General features: G+C 49.3%; 1 protein-coding gene across 1 annotated transcript in view; it reads right to left on the bottom strand.

Moving 5' to 3' along the window:
- Positions 1 to 11,011, bottom strand: part of ELL (elongation factor for RNA polymerase II) — a 76,822-nt gene extending 65,811 nt beyond the window's left edge. The window contains exon 1 of the mRNA XM_041761154.1: positions 10,863 to 11,011. Within this exon, the coding sequence (XP_041617088.1) occupies positions 10,863 to 10,997 (135 nt within the window). The 5' untranslated portion in view covers positions 10,998 to 11,011. The remainder of the gene's footprint in view (positions 1 to 10,862) is intronic.
- Between the last annotated feature and the right edge of the window lie 6,762 nt (positions 11,012 to 17,773).

A 17,773-nucleotide genomic window follows, 5' to 3' on the forward strand; every position in this document is an offset into this window, starting at 1 on the left:
TGGCTCAGCAGTTGAGCATCTGCCTTTGGCTCAGGTTGTGATCCTGGGGTCCTGGCATCGAGTCCCACATCGGGCTCCCGGCAGGGAGTCTGTTTCTCCCTCTGCCTCTCTGTGTCTCTCATGAATAAATAAAATCAAAGAAAAAAAAGAAAGAAAAGAAAAGAGAAAAATAAAATAAAATAAAATAAAATAAAATAAAATAAATAAAATAAAATAAAATAATAAAATAAAATAAAATAAAATAAAATAAAATAAATAAAATAAAATAAAATAAAATAAAATAAAATAAAATAAAATAAAATAAAATAAAATAAAATAAAATAAAATAAAATAAAATAAAATAAAATAAAATAAAATAAAATAAAATAAAATAAAATAAAATAAAATAAAATAAAATAAAATAAAATAAAATAAAATAAAATAAAATAGATCTTAGGGAGCCTAGGTGGCTCAGTGGTTGAGCGTCTGCCTTCAGCTCAGGTCATGATCCCTGGGTCCTGGGATCGAGTCTCCCAACAGGCTCCCCACGGGGAGCTTGCTTCTTCCTCTGCCTGTCTCTGACTCTCTCTCTGTCTCTCATGAATAAATAAATAAAATCTTAGAGAGAGAGAGAGAGAGAGAAAGAAAGAAAGAAAGATCGATCTTGGGGATCCCTGGGTGGCTCAGCAGTTTAGCACCTGCCTTTGGCACAGGGCGTGATCCTGGAGTCCCAGGATGGGGTCCCGCTTCGGGCTCTCTGCATGGAGCCTGCTTCTCCCTCTGCCTGTGTCTCTGCCTCTCTGTCTCTATGAATAAATAAATAAAATCTTTAAAAAAATAAATAATAAATAAATAAATAAAACAAAATGTGGTATATCCATATGATGGAATATTATGCAGCCTTACAATGGAAGGAAATTGACACATATGACAACATGGATGAACCTTGGACACATTATGATCAGTGAAAGAAACCAGTCATAAAAAGATAAATACCAAGGCGCCTGTCTGGTTCAGTCGGAAGAGCATGCAACTTTTGATTTGGGGGTCATGAGTTTGAGACCCACACTGGGTATAAAGATTACTTAAATAAACTTTAAAAAATTTAAAAGGACAAATACCATATGATCTCACTTATATGAGATCCCAAAAGTTATCAAATTCACAAACAGAAACTAGAACGGTGGACACCGGGGGCTGGGGGAGGGGAACGGGGAGTTAGTGTCAATGGGACAGTGTTTCAGTTTGGGAAAATGGAAAAGTTCTGGGAATGGAGAGTGATGATGGCTGCATACAGACAATACCACTGAGCTGTACACTCAAAAATGGTTAAGAAAGGGGAAAAATGATTAAGATGGTAATTTTATGTTATGCGTATCTCACCACAATTTTTTTTTAAAAAGGCCCAAGAGGGGCAGCCCCGGTGGCTCAGTGGTTTAGTGCCACCTTCGGCCCCGGGCATGATCCTGGAGACTCAAGATCGAGTCCCACGTCGGGCTCCCGGCACAGAGCCTGCTTCTCCCTCTGCCTGTGTCTCTGCCTCTTTCTCTCTCTCTCTCTGCATCTCTCATGAATAAATAAAATTTTTAAAAATTAAAAAAATAAAAATAAAAAGGCTCCAAGAAACTTGAATCTCACTTTACAAGGGGAAGATATAAAGGAAATGAGCTGTTGCCAAAAATAGAAAGAAAGAAAAAGAAGGAAGGAAGGAAGGAAGGAAGGAAGGAAGGAAGGAAGGAAGAAAGAAAGAAAGAAAGAAAGAAAGAAAGAAAGAAAGAAAGAAAGAAAGAAAGAAAGAAAGAAAATTTAAGAAAGACTCCCAAGGGGTTCCAGTAAAGACTCTTACTGATTGGTCTTAGCACTCCCAAGGGCTCCCTGACTATGGCCTGTCATAGGATGGAACGCCCCAAAGAAAACGTCTCTCCGCACAGTGGAATGAAATTAGAGTTGGGTCAGTCCCCCCACAGTGAGCCTAGGCAGGGGCAGGAGCTCATCTACACCCGCATAGGTCACTGCAGTCACTGCTTAGTCGGCTAGATGATGAAATTAACCCCAAATCCCGTAATCCCCGTGCCCTCTAGCTGTCCCACCATCCCAGCCTCCCTCCTATGGCCACCCTCTCAGATCTCACGCAGACTTTGGCAATCTCAGCCTGTTCCCAGACGGTTCCGCCTGCCCCACTTCCCACAGCATCTCCTGCCCACAGCCCGCTGTGTTTCTCCCTCCTAGTAGTCATCATTCATGGTCACCACTATCAAATCATCATGCTCTCAATGGGCCTCTCCCACAGGGATGTAAGGACCCTAGGATGCAGCCTGGCTAGCCTGCCCACCATGAACCCCCCACGCCCAGAACAGCACTAGGCCTGCCTCAGCCCACTAATAAATCCCAAGTCAGTCTGATAAACAGGATGAGGCCATATGCACATGTTCAGGTGAGGCATGCAGTGGGCCAGTCCCCATATTAGAAAAAGGCCAAGGAGCATGTGGAAATGTAAGGAGTAATCCCTTGTTACACACTGGGGCTCCACTTGCCCAGGATAGACAACAGAGGAAACAGAACCCTCACCTCCCGTCCCAAGGGAACAGCATTCTCCAATGGAGAGGGGGCTTGGCCCGTTGAGGCTGCCCTTATGTGACTCCCCAAGAGCCATGCGCTCACATGCAATCTGAAGGCAAAGATGGAGCCAAGGCACCCAGAGCTCTGGGCCTGACTTCTCATACTCCATCAGCAGGGGCCACCAGCCTGGTGGATTCAGCAGTCACCCCCAGATCAGGTCAGATGTCTCTCCAGAAGCTCAGTCAGCATTTCCTGCCCTCCTCTGCTCTGTATGGCCCCTGCCCACTGCCCACTCCATGATCACCACCTGGTGAGGCTGCTCAAGAGATGGAAAAGGGGCATATGCAGAAGGGGCCAGCTCCCTCAACACAGTGGGATGGACTTCTGATAGGAAAGCTGCTGAAGAATCTGGGGAAAGCCATTTCTTTATTTAAAAGAGAAATCCTTAATAATAGACAAACGAGTAGATATTTTAAATTTGTGGTACACTAACACATGCATACAAGGCGGGGAGGGGGATAAGAGAGGGAGGGACAGATGGGATGGGATGACAGGATCCTCTGACCTGGAGTGCCCTCTACTATCTTAGGTGCTGCTTCAACCCAGGAAAACTGAGGCTCAGAAGGATGCCTGGAGCAATGCCTGGGTGGTTCAGCGGTTAAGCGCCTGCCTTTAGCTCAGGGCATGATCCATGGTCTGGGGATCAAATCCCACATTGGGCTCCCCACTGGGAGCCTGCTCCCCCCCCCCCCCCCCGCCGCCTATGTCTCTGCCTCTCTCTGTGTGTCTCTCATGGATAAATAAAAATCTTAAAAAAAAAAAAAAAAAAAAAAAAGGAAGCCTGGATCCCCAGGCTGTCATCTGGAGCTATCTGGAGCCAGTCTACCTGACTCCAACTCGTGGTCTTCACCATCCTTTGAGGGAGGCACCTCCTTAGTAGGACACCTTCCCTACATGTCTAAGATGGACACAGGGACAGTAAGGCAATCAGTAAGGAGCTGACATCCACCGACAGCTCAAGGTAGGAGTGGGTGGTTAGCTGGAAGGGCACACATTCAGGAAAGTTGTCCCAGAGTCGATCTTCAGTCTTTCCATCTAAAGAACAGTGAGAACACCCACAACCACACAAAGGTGTGGAGGATTAACCGCAGTCCTCAATCATAGCTCATTAACTTCTCAAAGACAGGGTAGGGTGATCCAAGGCCACTTGTTCCACAGCACTTCTGAGAATTCTGGGAAAGTCCTCGACCCAGCTTTCTCTATGGTTTAGACAGCATCACCTGCCCTCCATGCAGCCTTGGCTCCCCCATAGTCAGAGCTGGTCAACACCAGCACAAGGGAAACCTGGCATCCAACTATCTTTGAGCAAAGAACACAATCTAAGAACTGAAGAAAAAAAGGCTTCTGGCTTCCAGAGCTGCCACATCAGTTCAAAACACCTTCCAAATACACTCAGGATGTTTGAAAGAACCACATAACATTCACATCTGGGAACAAAAGCAGCGACCCAGAAAGGTGTGGGCTCTGTAGCTGGCCTCAATAAGGCAGCATATACACATCTACCATCTCACCCCTTGACATCAATGATGACAATGATGCCCACACACCACAGACCCACAGCAGCTCCCAGATCAGCTGCCCTCATCTTTCCTCCAGCCCAGAGTCACTTCAGAGGCAGTTGTCAACATCTTTTCAAGCCACACATAACCTGACTCTCACAAACCCAGCTCAGGCATGACAATAAAGCTGAGTGTGTGAAGATGTTTCTGCTATACATTCAGAATCAGGAAAGGTTAGAAATGTCCGCCTCCCCAACCAGCCACAGGTGGCTGACCAAATACTTCTCACATCTGTTTCCATGCCCATTCCCCAGTGCCACCCCAGCTTAGGCCCTCAGAGCCTTCTTCCTCTAACCCTGCCCTCCCTGACCATCCACCACGCGGACCAGACCACATCTCTCCCAAGACTCAATTTCAACGTACAGAAGTTGTACCCATCAGCCACACACAGCCTCATGCTCCCCTCTGAGGCACAGGCACACCAGGGGTGCCCCTCACTGCATTTCAGCATCTCTGCACAGCCCTTGGCACGGGACAGCAGACAAGGGTCTCAGCACACAGGAATCCTGAGGATTCCTCGCTTACCCCATCGGTATGGTGCCCCAAACTCATGTACTGGAGGAATACTGATCGGTTAGGGTGCACACTGCAAGGGAGATGCAGTCACTGGAAAGTAAAGCTTACGATTACATTAAATAAAATTATATTACATTAAATAATAGACCTAATATGGTGTCGGGGAAGAAGCAAGATCTAACACTATATGAGGACACCTCTGTGACGATGAGGTATCCGGACACAAGACAGAGGAAGGTGCAAAGGTGTCAACAACAGACATGGCCTGGGCCCATGGGAACAAGAAGCTGCTCCTTTCAGGTATTTTGCAAGTTTTCTACACTATACTATAGGCTATACTCCTTTTAAACTTCTCAACACATGTTACTATTAAATGGGAGTTCGGTAACCCCATGAAGTTCACAAACAATCAAGGCCCACTCCCCTCCAGAAGGGCTGCAGGGAGTCACCAATGTGCCCTGCTGACCTGGTGACTCAGCCAAGAGCTGCGTCACAACGTGGCCAGGGAGGGACGGAGCCGAGAGAATATAATTAGCATCAGACTACAGTGCAGCCACTTGGTGTGGGCTCAGGAGGTCTCTCTCTGGATGGTTAATTTGGATACCAGCTTTTTTATTAAAGAGTAAAGTGACAAAACAACTACACATTGTAGTTGTCTATCACTCCTTGCACCTATAGGTCAGAGATCATTTGGGGGAACTGTTCTCAAAAGAGTCCCTTTGGGCACTTGATGACTGTGGAGTAGCCACATATCACTGGCGATAAGATCTCAGACAACTCCAGGCTGTGCTCATTACAGACCAAAGAGAAAATCAAAGTCAGAGAGCAGGGAAGCAAGGCCCTAAAAATGATGGACCCAGAGGAGGCCAAAGCCCAAAGGCACAACATCGATGGCCAGCCTGGGCTGCTGCCGCAGAAGTAGATTTCCCGAAACCAGTGTCTGCTCCAGCACAGAGTTACTTGGAACAGGAGAAGCAGTGTTATTTTCAAAGACTCCCCAGAGATGTCACAATCCGGGTATGATGTCAAAACTACTTCAAGGGTGATGAACTCTGGCCTTGCCGATGAGTCAACAGAGGGTGGGTTTCCGCCAGGCTGCCTGCTGTTTACACACAATCACCACAGTCACTGTGGTGCAGGAACAGCATACGAGCTGGAAACCTAGTCAAGGGTCACAGTGGCTGAGGCAGGGTTTGGCCCCCTCACACAGCCTCACTGGCTGCCTGCAGAAGCCTCCATCACTTACCCCAACCCCGACTCCCACAGCACCTTTGAGACACGCACCTACTAGAAAGGACTCACCTCACTCAGAATTATCAAGAGCCCACATTGAAATACGCAAGTAGGGACGCCTGGTTGGCTCAGTGGTTGAGCATCTGCCTTCAGCTCAGGGCATGATGCCAGGATCCAGGCCCCATGAGGAGCCTGCTTCTCCCTCTGCCTGTGTCTCTGCCTCTCTCTCTGTCTCTCATGAATAAATAAATAAATAAATAAATAAATAAATAAATAAATAAGAAAGAGAAGAGAAGAGAAGAGAAGAGAAGAGAAGAGAAGAGAAGAGAAGAGAAAGAAAAGAAAAGAAAAGAAAAGAAAAGAAAAGAAAAGAAAAGAAAAGAAAAGCAAAGCAAAGCAAAGAAAAGACACAAGTAAACCAAACCGCTACAGCCAGAGGGCAGGAGACAGGAAGCCATGCTCCTGACATCAATGGACCTGGCTGCTCCATCTGGCCCAGCCAGCCAGATCACCCTTCAGAGGGGGCAGAGCTTGGAGCCACACACTGGCATGCAAGTCTGAAGCCTGGTTCTCAGTCCCATCCCAGCTGGGAATTTCCTTCCAGTGACTTGGTCTCCCAGAGTTTCTTCCCGTTTCCTCACCGGAGAGGTGGGAGCCATTCCCCACCATAGGGCTGAAGGACAGAGGTGAGATAAATTAACGTGTATAGCTCAGGCCAGTGCTGGCATGAGGGTGTGATCCATAGGTGTTGGTTATCACCATTTTAGGCTTTCTCGGGGGTAGGGGGCACAGGACAGTCACTTTCGCAACCTCAGGAATATATACAGCCACTCATGTCACCACTGCTTGCAGGAGTCCAGAATGCTGGAGTTTAACTAGAACTCAAGACCATCTAGGGACCCCCTTTCATAGCTGTGTCACAGTGGCTCAAGTTCCCTCCCAACTCAAGAGGCAACCTGGGCCGAGTGATCTTGGACAGGCAGACGAGGACTCTCTGAGCCCCCTCACTGCCCCCAAGGTATAGGGGAAACAACAAGCTAGCCTCTGGCCAAGGTTACCAGAAGATGACACGAGCCTGGACAAAAGGCCTAGCGGGGGCCCGGCCCACACCCAAGAAGGGCAGCCCCAGCTATTCCTGAAGACAGCAGGCCTGACAAGAAGCTGCCCTGCTTAGGGCCCAGTGGGCACCTCCCAGAAAGGGGAGACAAGCCTACCTCCTTGCTGTGGTTGGAGAACAGAGGCTAAATTAAGGCTCCTCCTGCCATCAGTGCCCGAGCTGACATCCACACAGCCGCCCCCTTAGCAGCAAACAGCCTCCATCACAGCTCTACAAGAGTCATGGACTATTTGCTGCAGTCCCCTTCCACCTCCTCTCCCCACACACCCTTCCTAGGACAGAGCCCCAGTACCTCCGTGTCCCAACACTCTCCCCAGCCTCTTGTGTCTCAAAGCTCGAAGGCAGAGTGCCTGGAACCCCCAACCCTCCCTGCACAGGACCCTTCACCAGGGAGGCCTCAGCTCTGGCATCTCCTAGAAGCACCTTCTCAATCAGTACCCTTTCACGCAGCCCCACCCTACCATCATATCACACCATTTTATTTCCTTCCTGATGCTGATTGCTGACAAGCTCTTTGTACCGATATGTCTCCTGCTTCCAGAATGTCAACTCATGACACTTGGGACTCATCTTGGTCACTTCTGAATGTCCAGCATCTGAGCAGTAGCTCTACACAAGCCAGGTGGTCAATCAGATTTAGGCAGATGCAGCCCAGGCTCCCTGTCTCCCACAGTCTCTATTCAAACCTCCAGGTGGGAACCAGCTCTGGGTTCCATACCCTCTGGGTATGGACACCAAGTGCTGAAAACACAGCAGGAGAGGGGAAGTGTCAGGGCTGCACTGATAGCCACACATGTGTCAAAAGAATCCCCATAGCCCCGAGAAGGAGCCAGACTTTAGACACAGCAGGGCACTGGGACCCTCAACAGTCCTGAGAAGGATCCAGAGCTCAAGGCAGATAGGGCAACCTGCCTTTGCAACCCTGAGAGAAGCACTCAGGGCTGGGAGGGCTCAGATACTGGGATCTACACAATCCTAAGGATCAGAAGGATCTAGAGCTGGGAGAAGGTCAGGCACTGGGATCCTCATAGCTCCAAAGAGGAGGATCTGGACTGGGAGGGGGTCAGGCACTGACTGGGTCAAGGCCTCAAGCAGGTAGAACCAAGATTTAAACCTAGATAGGCTATAATCTTCAGGCTTCTTGAGTCCCTCTCTGGGCTCTCAATTTTTACTGAACAATAATATGCTCCTCACCACCAAGCAGTTTATAAACCAGGAGAGAAGGTCACTCAGCAACAAAGCCCACTAAATCCAACAATGCAATAGCTGGGTGGTTGAGGCAGGTGCCCCAAGGACAGATACTTCCTCAGAGTGGCTAGGGAACACTTCTCTGAGCAAGCACATGACGCTATCTTAGAAGGATGGGTCCACGCTTCCGCTCTCTTCTCTCCCAGAAGTAGCCAAACACAGTGAAAAAGGAGATCTATGGGAGTAGCTGCACTGGGACTCACTTGGGTTTTTTATATTCAAGGAGAAATTGCACGAACCCCAAGTCTAGACAGTGGCAGCTGCGTATATTACCTTCTGCCACATTCCAAGCTGGCCATCAGGTCTGCACAAAGGCAGCTCAGACGCCACACCGCTCTGAAGAGAGAAACCACAGGGGACTTTTACTCAGGCTACTCCAAGAGTTAGGATTACAGGCTCTCTTGGGCCACAGAGAAAAGTTTCACGTGAACTTCCTCTCCAGTCCCCTGCCACATCTGAATCTGTAAATGCCTCTTTGCAATTAAAAGGAAAAATAAAAACCCTCTCCACAAGTTGTCATTGGCAAACCATATAACCACAGTGCTATAGAATAGAAAACTCCAGACACTACTGACAATCGTATATAAGAGATTTTGTTAATAACCCATACAGTTCTCTGGTCACAAGCTTCTGAGAAAAATGCAAATTTGGGTCACCCTCAAAAGTTTCGCCCAGCTGGCTTGGAAAAGTTCTTCAAGGGAGCCCCTCCTGGCTAATCAACACTGACATACACAGCTGGGCTCCAAGTGGGATGAGCTGGAGTCTGCAGTTACCTTCGCCCTCACATGAGGAAGATCCAGCTTAGTTAGGGGATGTAACTAACACCCTAAATTAAAAATAGCTGTGTGACAGCATGAGGTGGACACACAGGCAGGCCTTGGGGACGACTAGATCAAGCGAGGGCAGCATGGCAGGGAAGGCGGGGCTCCTAAGTGACCAGGTACCAAGTTCACCTTATTTACATGACTCATGAGCTATCCCTCAGCTGTTTCTAGGAAAGCCCGCCTTCCTGCAGAACAAGTCAGAATTGCCTAGGGAAAAGACTCCAGACTGGAATTCCACAAGGGAGACTTAAGCTGGACATAGTGTCCTCCCCACCCCTCACCCTTGCCCGACTCCTCACCTGCTAGGGTGCCTTAGCCTCATCCTGAGGAATCCTTTTGACAAGGGAAGACCTCGGTCTTCTTAAAAAAAAAAAAAAAAAAAAAAAAAGACTCCTTCTATGAATAGGAAATTGGGACACCGGGACAGGAAGGAAACTGCCCCCCAAAGTGGGAAGCAGCACGGGAAGGGTGGGCACCAGGAAAGTGGTGGGAACGTAACACAGGAAGAAATTCCCGACTTAGCTAATGGTGCTGAACAAGTCTGGGGCAGGAAGAAAGCCACATTCCTTCCTAGTTAGTCTCTCTCCTCACCCGCCCTCAGCCCCCCCATTCCCAGTATACACAAACACACACACACACACACACACACACAGGGAGCAGGGCCTCCCTGAGCCTGACATTAGACCCCTCCTCAACTACTTCATGACTAAAAAAGCCCCCACTTTCCAGGCAACAAGGAAAGGGGCTCCCAAACCACTTCCCCTCAGGTCCTGGCCACTCTGGGCACCTGAAACTTCTGTCCTGACACAAACAGAAATGGGAAGAAGCAGGTTTCTGACCGGGGCCCCAGATGTGCCCCCAAATCAAGCCTGAAAGAAGGTACACAGCAGCCTCCCCCCATCCCACGCACCCTGAGCCAGGTGGCAGAAGTGAAACACCTCTAACTTCCCCAGATGGGCCCAAATCGGCCCCTGAGAAGTCTGAGAGTCAGTAGCCAGGTGCGGTGGCCAGAGCTCCCTCCCAGCTGCCCACTAAGACCGCCCATCCTGGGAAAGGCACCATGCCAGCGACCCACACACACACACGCACAGCTTCCCCCCCTACCCAAAACACTCCCACTCTCCAAAGATGTCCAGTGAGACAGGGTCACCTAAGAGGGGTAGGGGAGTTGGAAACAAGCTGTCAGTTTCTGCCCAAACTCTCCCTCCCAAGAACCAAGAGTGAGCCCAATTCCAAGGGCTACATTGGTGTAGCCTGCCCTCAAGCACAGACTCAGCCTCCCCACACGGACGGAACAGGTTCTCCACAGGTGCCCAAACGCGGTGCCCCACTGACCCACCCTGCCTGGGACCCAGACGGAGAAGCCTCAAGCCTCCCCAACCCCCTCTCCCGTCCCCCAGCTAGGTGAACAGTTCAGTTCCTGCTCAGTGGCTGGGTGAGCCGAGAAAGGCTCCGGACGCCTCCAGGTGCCGACTCAGTCGCCTCCCCTCCTCCTCCCCGCCGCGGACCAGAAGAGCGAGCTCGGGGCCCCTCGGCCCCCCCGGGCCGCCCGCCAGTGTCACCTCCCAGCGCCGTGAAGGAACGCGGTTACCCGCGCTCCAAGCTGGACAGGTGCCCACCCCGCGACCCGTCGGCCCAGGGGCCCGCGAGCAGCACCCCGGACGCCAGACCCCGCGCCCCCAAGACAGGACGCCTCCGCGAGGGGCGCATGAGGCCGGCCTGCGCCTCGACGTCCCCGACGATCGCGCCGGGCCCCACGCCGCTCACCTGGCTGGCGCGGTAGCTCTCGAAAGCCCTCAGGGCGCTGTCGGTGAGCTTCACGTGGAATACGGACACCTTGCTGCCGTCGCTCACCCGCCCGCAAGACAGCCCGTAGCTCCGAGCCTCCTTCAGCGCCGCCATCTTGCGACCATCGCTCCCCCGCCCCCCCTTCCCGGTTCCAGCGCCGGCGCGCCGGCCCCGCCCCGCCCCGCCCCACCGCCCGCTGACGCGCTGCATTATTCATGAGACGCGGCTGGCCACGCCCCCTCTGGATCTAATGAAGCCTGCAGTCACCTCTGCACGGCCCGCCGACTGTTGCATTATTCATGAATGCCGCAGATCGCGCCCCCTATGGGCCTGGCGAAGCTCACAGTCACCGCCCCGATGTGCTGCATATTCATGAAGCGTGGATGGCCCCACCTCTCAAGGCACCAGAGGGGGCCACTTCCGTGCCGGGACTCCGCCCCGACACGCGCACACCTTCAGGCCCCGCCTCTATATGCATAATTCATGAGTCAGCCAGGCGAGGGTCGAAGCCACACCCCCCTGGCCGCTGACGTGATGCATTATTTATGAGGTCGCTCCAAGCCTTCCGTCCCTGGTTTCTGTCGAGAGCCATAGCCAGTGCGTGAAGGGGGCGGGGCTGGTGCAAAACACGTGGGGGGCGGGGCCGCTAATAGCGGGGTGAGTGGGCGTGGCTATACAAATCGAGCGCGCGTAGGACGCTGGATTGGGCTAGCGGAGCTTCCCAAGGTAAGTAGATGGGATTCCCTGCCCGGGTTGTTAGGATATTAGGGGTGTTGGGGAGGTGGTGAAGTTTGCTCATGATAAGAGTATAGTTTTAATAGAATAAAATTCTGTATCCTCAAGGTTCTTGAGACATAGCGGTTGTGCACCTTTCCCATTTTAAGAAAACATTTTATGTATCATGACTTCAGTGCATTTATTAAAGTGTCCTATTCAGTGGCATTTAGTACATCCACAATGCTGTGCAGGCGCTACAACTATCTTATTCGGAGAAATTTTCATCACCCCTAAAGAAAACAGCTACCCACCAAAGTCACTCCCCAAACCCACTTCCTAGCCCCTGCAACCACTAACCTACTTACTGTGTTTATGATTTTACTTATTCTGGACATTTCGTATCAATGAAATCATATCATTGACATTCTGTGACTCGCAATCCGTGAAAGACTCAGCATGATGTTTTTGTGAACTTGAACGAAGGCAACCTCATTTAAAACAGAGTTGGGGGCACCTGGATGGCTCAGTCTGTTAAGTGTCAGAATTTTTATCTCGGCTCAGGTCATGATCTCAGTTGTGAGATCAAACCCCGTGCAGGGCTCTTAGTTGGACCTGGATCCTGCTTAAGATTTTCTCCCTCGCTCTCTGCCCCTTCTCTCTTTCTCTCTCTCTCTCTCTCTCTTTCAATAAATAAAGTCAGGAGTTCAGAAGAGAGAGCTCTGTGCCCTCCTGACTCATTGTCAAATGCAAACCCCAACAGGAAGAAGTCTACTTTGCTACCCCAACAGGATGAAGGATGATTTTCTCCTGGCCCAGCCGATGATAACCTGCCACCACTCAGCCAATGAGAAACTGTCACTACCTTGAACTCTTGCTTTCCTCCAAAAGAGACCCTCCCAAATTCCTCCTTTTCTATAAGGTAATGTTTCATATCCTTTGTTCCTTTTCTACCAATAGTTTTATAGTTTTTCATGTCCTGAGTTACAATTCCTCTACTATTCCTGAATAAAACCCATTTTGCTGGTAAAATAACTGGCTGTTTTATTTTCAAGGTTGATGTTTCCAAGGCGGGTCCTATTGTAGCATGTATCAACGTTTAATTCCTTTTTATGACTGGGTAATATTCCATCGTGTGGATGGACCACATTTTGTTTATTCATTCATCCACTGATGGACATTTGGGATAGTTCCACCATTTCCCTCTTATGAATAATGCTGCTGTGAATACATGTACAAGTTTTTGTACAGTTGAATATTTTCCCTTCTCCTGGGTCTATACCTAGGAGGTATTATTAGGTCCTATGGTAATTCTGTGTTTGATTGTTTTTCACAGGAGCTATGAGAGATTTTATCAATCTCTGATCCTATCAGTGGGGGAACTGAGGCTGGAAACAGCACTGACTTGCCCAGGCAAGCTTCTCTTGGACTCCTGGGTCTCCTAATCTACAGGAAGTTCATGACTTTTCTCTTTCCCTTCAATCTAATTACAAACAGTAACCATGGGATGAAGATTTTGAGCTAAGAGAGGAAAGTGAAGTTCAAGGACCTTGTTATATCTCTACCAAAGTGACCTCCTTAGTTCTGTTCACCACCGCCAAGTTGGCACTATTATCCATTGATCCTCTAACCATAAACTGCTGAGCCCGAGGCAATGCTAGATTTCTTGAAACACTCTCCCATACCTGCCGTTAATATCTCCAATTATAAAAGGTGAAACTAAAAAAAAAAAAAAAAAAAGGTGAAACTAAGAGGTGTGAGGCAGCATTCAAGGGCAGTGGCACCGCCGGCGAGCAGGCTGGCTGGAACTTAAATTTAATATCTTTCTGATCCAGAACCCTCCTGATTAGGCACCTGGGTCCCTTTCCCTATATTTCCTCATTGAACACCCTCAGCACAGGACCTAGCATGGAGTAGGTGCTCAGGAAATGTGTTGAATGAATAAATGACATTTAATTCTCACAACACAGCCCTCAGCCCATTTTGTAGATGAGGAGAATGAGACTTAGAAAGGTTTCACATCCAGCCTGCCTAAGCCTAGGGTCAAGGCTCTGGAATCCTCTATCCTTCACCTGGGATCAGTCCTTCCTACCTGGAAGATGCTAGCACTTGCTCAGACACACTGAGCCCTCTGCCCACTGTCTGGGCCCAGCGGTTTACCTAGGAGCTAGGCCAGGTAAATATTGGAGCAAGCAGGACTGCACTGCCCAGAGGGATCACAGAAGGGCAGGATTAGGTGAGGCATGGGCAGTCTGGAGTGAATGATGGGGAGGATAGAGACAGCTGGACTGCTGAATGGAGAACATGGGAGGAGCCAGCTTTGAAGGCTGACCAGCTCACTGTATGACATTGGGAAATGCATGACCTCTGAGCCTCTGTGGATTTAGCTCACAGACAACAGTAGTAACACTGAGTGCTTAAAATGCCCCCAGCTCTGGGTTCAGTGCTTGGCATCCAGGATTACCTTCTGGAAACTGAGGCTTGAAGAAAAGATAATTAAGAATAGGGGCGCCTGGCTGGCTCAGTAGGGGGAACATGAAATTCTTAATCTCAGGGTTGAGTTCAAGCCCCACGTTAGGTGTAGGAATACTTAAATGTTGTTTTAAAAAGAGAGGGCAGGGGCAGCCCCAGTGGCTCAGTGGTTTAGCGCTGCCTTCAGCCCAGGGCGTGATCCTGAAGACCCAGGATCAAGTCCCACATCTGGCTCCCTGCATGGAGCCTGCTTCTCCCTCTGCCTCTCTCTCTCATTCTCTGTGTGTGTGTGTGTCTCTCATGAATAAATAAATAAAATTTAAAAAATAAATAAAAAGAGAGGGCAGAGTGCCTGGGTGGCTCAGTGGTTGAGCATCTGCCTTTGGCTTAGGTCATGATCCCCGGGTCCTGGGATTGAGTCTTGCATCAGGCTCCCTGCAGAGAGCCTGCTTCTCCCTCTGCCTATGTCTCTGCCTCTCTCTGTGTCTCTCATGAATAAATAAATAAAATATTTAAAATAAATAAATAAAATAAAAAGAGAAGAGGGAGCACCTGGGTGGCTCAGTTCTTCAAGCATCTGACTTGATTTCAGCTCAGGTCATGATTTCAGGGTTGTGAGATCAAATCCCACATCAGGTTCCATACTGGGTGGAATCTGCTGAAGATTCTCTCTCCCTCTCCCTTTGCCCCTCCCCATCCCTCTCTATCCCTTCCCTGACCTCCCCCCCACCCCCACAAAAAAGAGAGAATTAAGAACACTGCAACTATGGGCCGTGCTGCTTAGTAATGAGCATCTCTCCGCTGTATGTTTAATGTCCCAGTGGCTCCCAGTGGGACCCCAGGAAGCTGGCTGATCACTAACGGATGGCCCGTGAACACATACTCCACTTGGCAAGCTTATTGCAAAAGCTCTATCTCTACAATGGGAATAGTGATCCTGGTCTGCTGCTCATTCCCTATATGGCTCTGGACATGTCTTGCCCTCCTCGGTGTGCTCACATCATAAAATATGTATAATCACAGCATTTACACAAGAGCCTGGTCCTGGACCATTGGCAAATGGCATCATCATGGAAATAATTATTATTAATGGGTTTACAATAGTTTATCTATGTAATCCCTTTCTGTTATCTATTTATGTTGTCTGCAGCTTATGTGTTTTTAAACCACACTGGGATGAACACCTGCCATTCATTAGTCAGCAATTGCTACCAAACAGCTATTGCTAATACCTGTATTTGTTAGCTACTGCTGCATAACAAAGTACCTCAAACTTAGTGGCTTAAAACAACAAACATTTATTATCCCACAGTTTCTATCAGAAGTCTGGTATGTTTTAATTGATTCTCTGCTCAAGGTCCCATGAAGCTGGCAAGCAAGGTGTTGGCTGGGATGCATCCTCAGATCCAGTGGCTCAACAGGAGGATCCATGTCCAAGCTTCTTCAGGTTGTTGGTGGAATTCATTTCCTGGTGGTTGTAGGACTATGGTCCCTGTTTCCTGGCTGTCAGCTGGGGGCCACTCATAGGTGCTAGCCACATGGCCCCCCTCCACCTCAGTAAGACAGCCTCCCTCTATTGAGAGGGAGAATTTTGAATGTTGAATCCCTCTCATATTTCAAGTCTCTCTGCCTTCCTCATTTGTGTTTTTTTTTTTTTTTTTGCCTTCCTCATTTGTAACCAGCGAGGTCAGGCCCACCCAGATTATCTCCATATCTCAGTCAACTGTGCCCAATAACAACATAATCACAGGAGTGAGATCTGTCCTACTTCTTGTCCTGTGATGATGCAGAATGAGAAATCTCAGGAACACCTTAAAATTTCTGCAGCCTGCAGCCCTTGGAGCCACACCTCTGCACACCTGCCCCACAGCTTTCTACCAGCTCTGTTGCTCCTTCAGCAAATGAGCCTTAAGGACTTTGAAATATACTATTTTGTAGCAGAGAGTATGCAAGGACCCATGAGAACACTCACTTTGGAACACCCCCTCTGCTTGATGGGGCAGCCAGCATGCAGCCCCAGGGTCCTGTGCCTGCTCCACTGCTTCCTCAGCTGGGCATCTCAGATCCAGCAAGTCTAGCTGTTAGATCCATGACTATGGTTAATCACAGTGAAAGGAGAAGAGTGCCTAAGGCAGAGACCAGGAGAAACCAGGCAAGCATCCAGATGTGGACCACTTAATTCTCCTAGCAACCTTTGCAACAACACTCACAGATTACTGCCAACCAGGGAAGCTCACCCAGGCCTGGTTTTCCAGGGTTTTTATTGGGGAGGAGGGCTGACCACCCATGTGCTTGACCTCAAGTCAAGGTGAAATTATGGGACCAAGAGCCCCACCCTAAATTATATTGTTAGCACAGATGATCAGTCAGGACTTCCCAAGAATGTAGACCTGACCTACCAGGTACAGACCAAGGGCCAGTCCTTTCTTGGGAATGTGCAGCGTTTGGACAACCCTAGGCCTGCTTAGTTATTTCTTTGCTGATCTACATCAGGTAAGGCCTTCTGGTGCCCCCCAAACTGCCATTTTGCTTCATGAATCAGCTGCATCATCCTCACCAGGAGCCATGAAGAAGGTAGGGCCTAGATTACCTGGGAACAGTTTGTAGTGATGGCCATCTGAACTGTTCCTCAAAGGTAGCCTGTGTGCTTGCTAGACTCCTAGACAATTCTCAATGTCAGTTCAAACACCTCCATGCCCAGGTGACTGAGGATTCTGTACTAATTTTCTTCCACTTACCCATCTGTTCGCAAGCATTTATGATCACTCCTTTCTGTCCTCTGCCCAGTGAGGGAGGCTCCCCGAGGAGGACACAGCAGGCCACAGAACAAAACTGATATAACCCGGCAGATCCCCCTCCTCTAAACACCCACATGCAACAGAAAATCTAGACTGACTCAGGCAAAAACAATTATTGGCTCAAAAGACTAAAGAAATGACAGACTCCAGGTCCAGCTAGCTCCAGGAGCTAAATGGAGTCACTAGGACGTGTCCACGTCTCTCTCTCTCAGCTCTGCTCTCTGGGTAGACTTCACTCTCAGGTCCCTTTGTAGGAACAAAGATAATCACAGCACTACCAGGCCATCATCAACCAGCTCAGCAGCCCCTAGAAGAAGAGTACCTACTTCCCTCTGGCTCCAGAAGTATCAGAGCAGGCTTTGATTGGCTTGTTGTGGGCCACATGACCATCTTGGTGCCAGTACTGTGGCCAGAGGGCTACAATGTTCTGATTGGTCAAGCCTGGGTTGCAGACTTACCCCTGAAGGCTGGTGGGGAACCTGGATGGAAAGGCATGAAGGCGAGTTCCACCATGAGAAATAGAGGACACAGGCAGTCAGGGACCTAATGGTCCCACACTGGGTGACCCAGGAGGCTATCCTTTAACGATGACATGACATAGAGGCACGCAAAGGATGCCCCGCTGAAGTGCTCAGATGTGAAGGCTTGCTCTCTTCCCCTCCCACTCACACACACACACACACACACACACACACACACACAGCTCATTCTATCATGCTCACTTCAAATTCATAGCCCACTGTGAGCTGCAGCCCTCAAGGGCAGGGCCATGCTGAGTCACAGCCTAAGTCCAAGTATACGAGAAGCACTGGTATGTGTTTTCATATTTAAGAAAAATCCATCCTAGCTGTCTTCTGAATGTATCACATACTGCCTCGCCAACACAATTTTGCCCATGCCATGCCA

Source organism: Vulpes lagopus, chromosome 7 (genome assembly GCF_018345385.1).
Source record: "Vulpes lagopus strain Blue_001 chromosome 7, ASM1834538v1, whole genome shotgun sequence".
Taxonomy (NCBI): Eukaryota; Metazoa; Chordata; class Mammalia; order Carnivora; family Canidae; genus Vulpes; species Vulpes lagopus.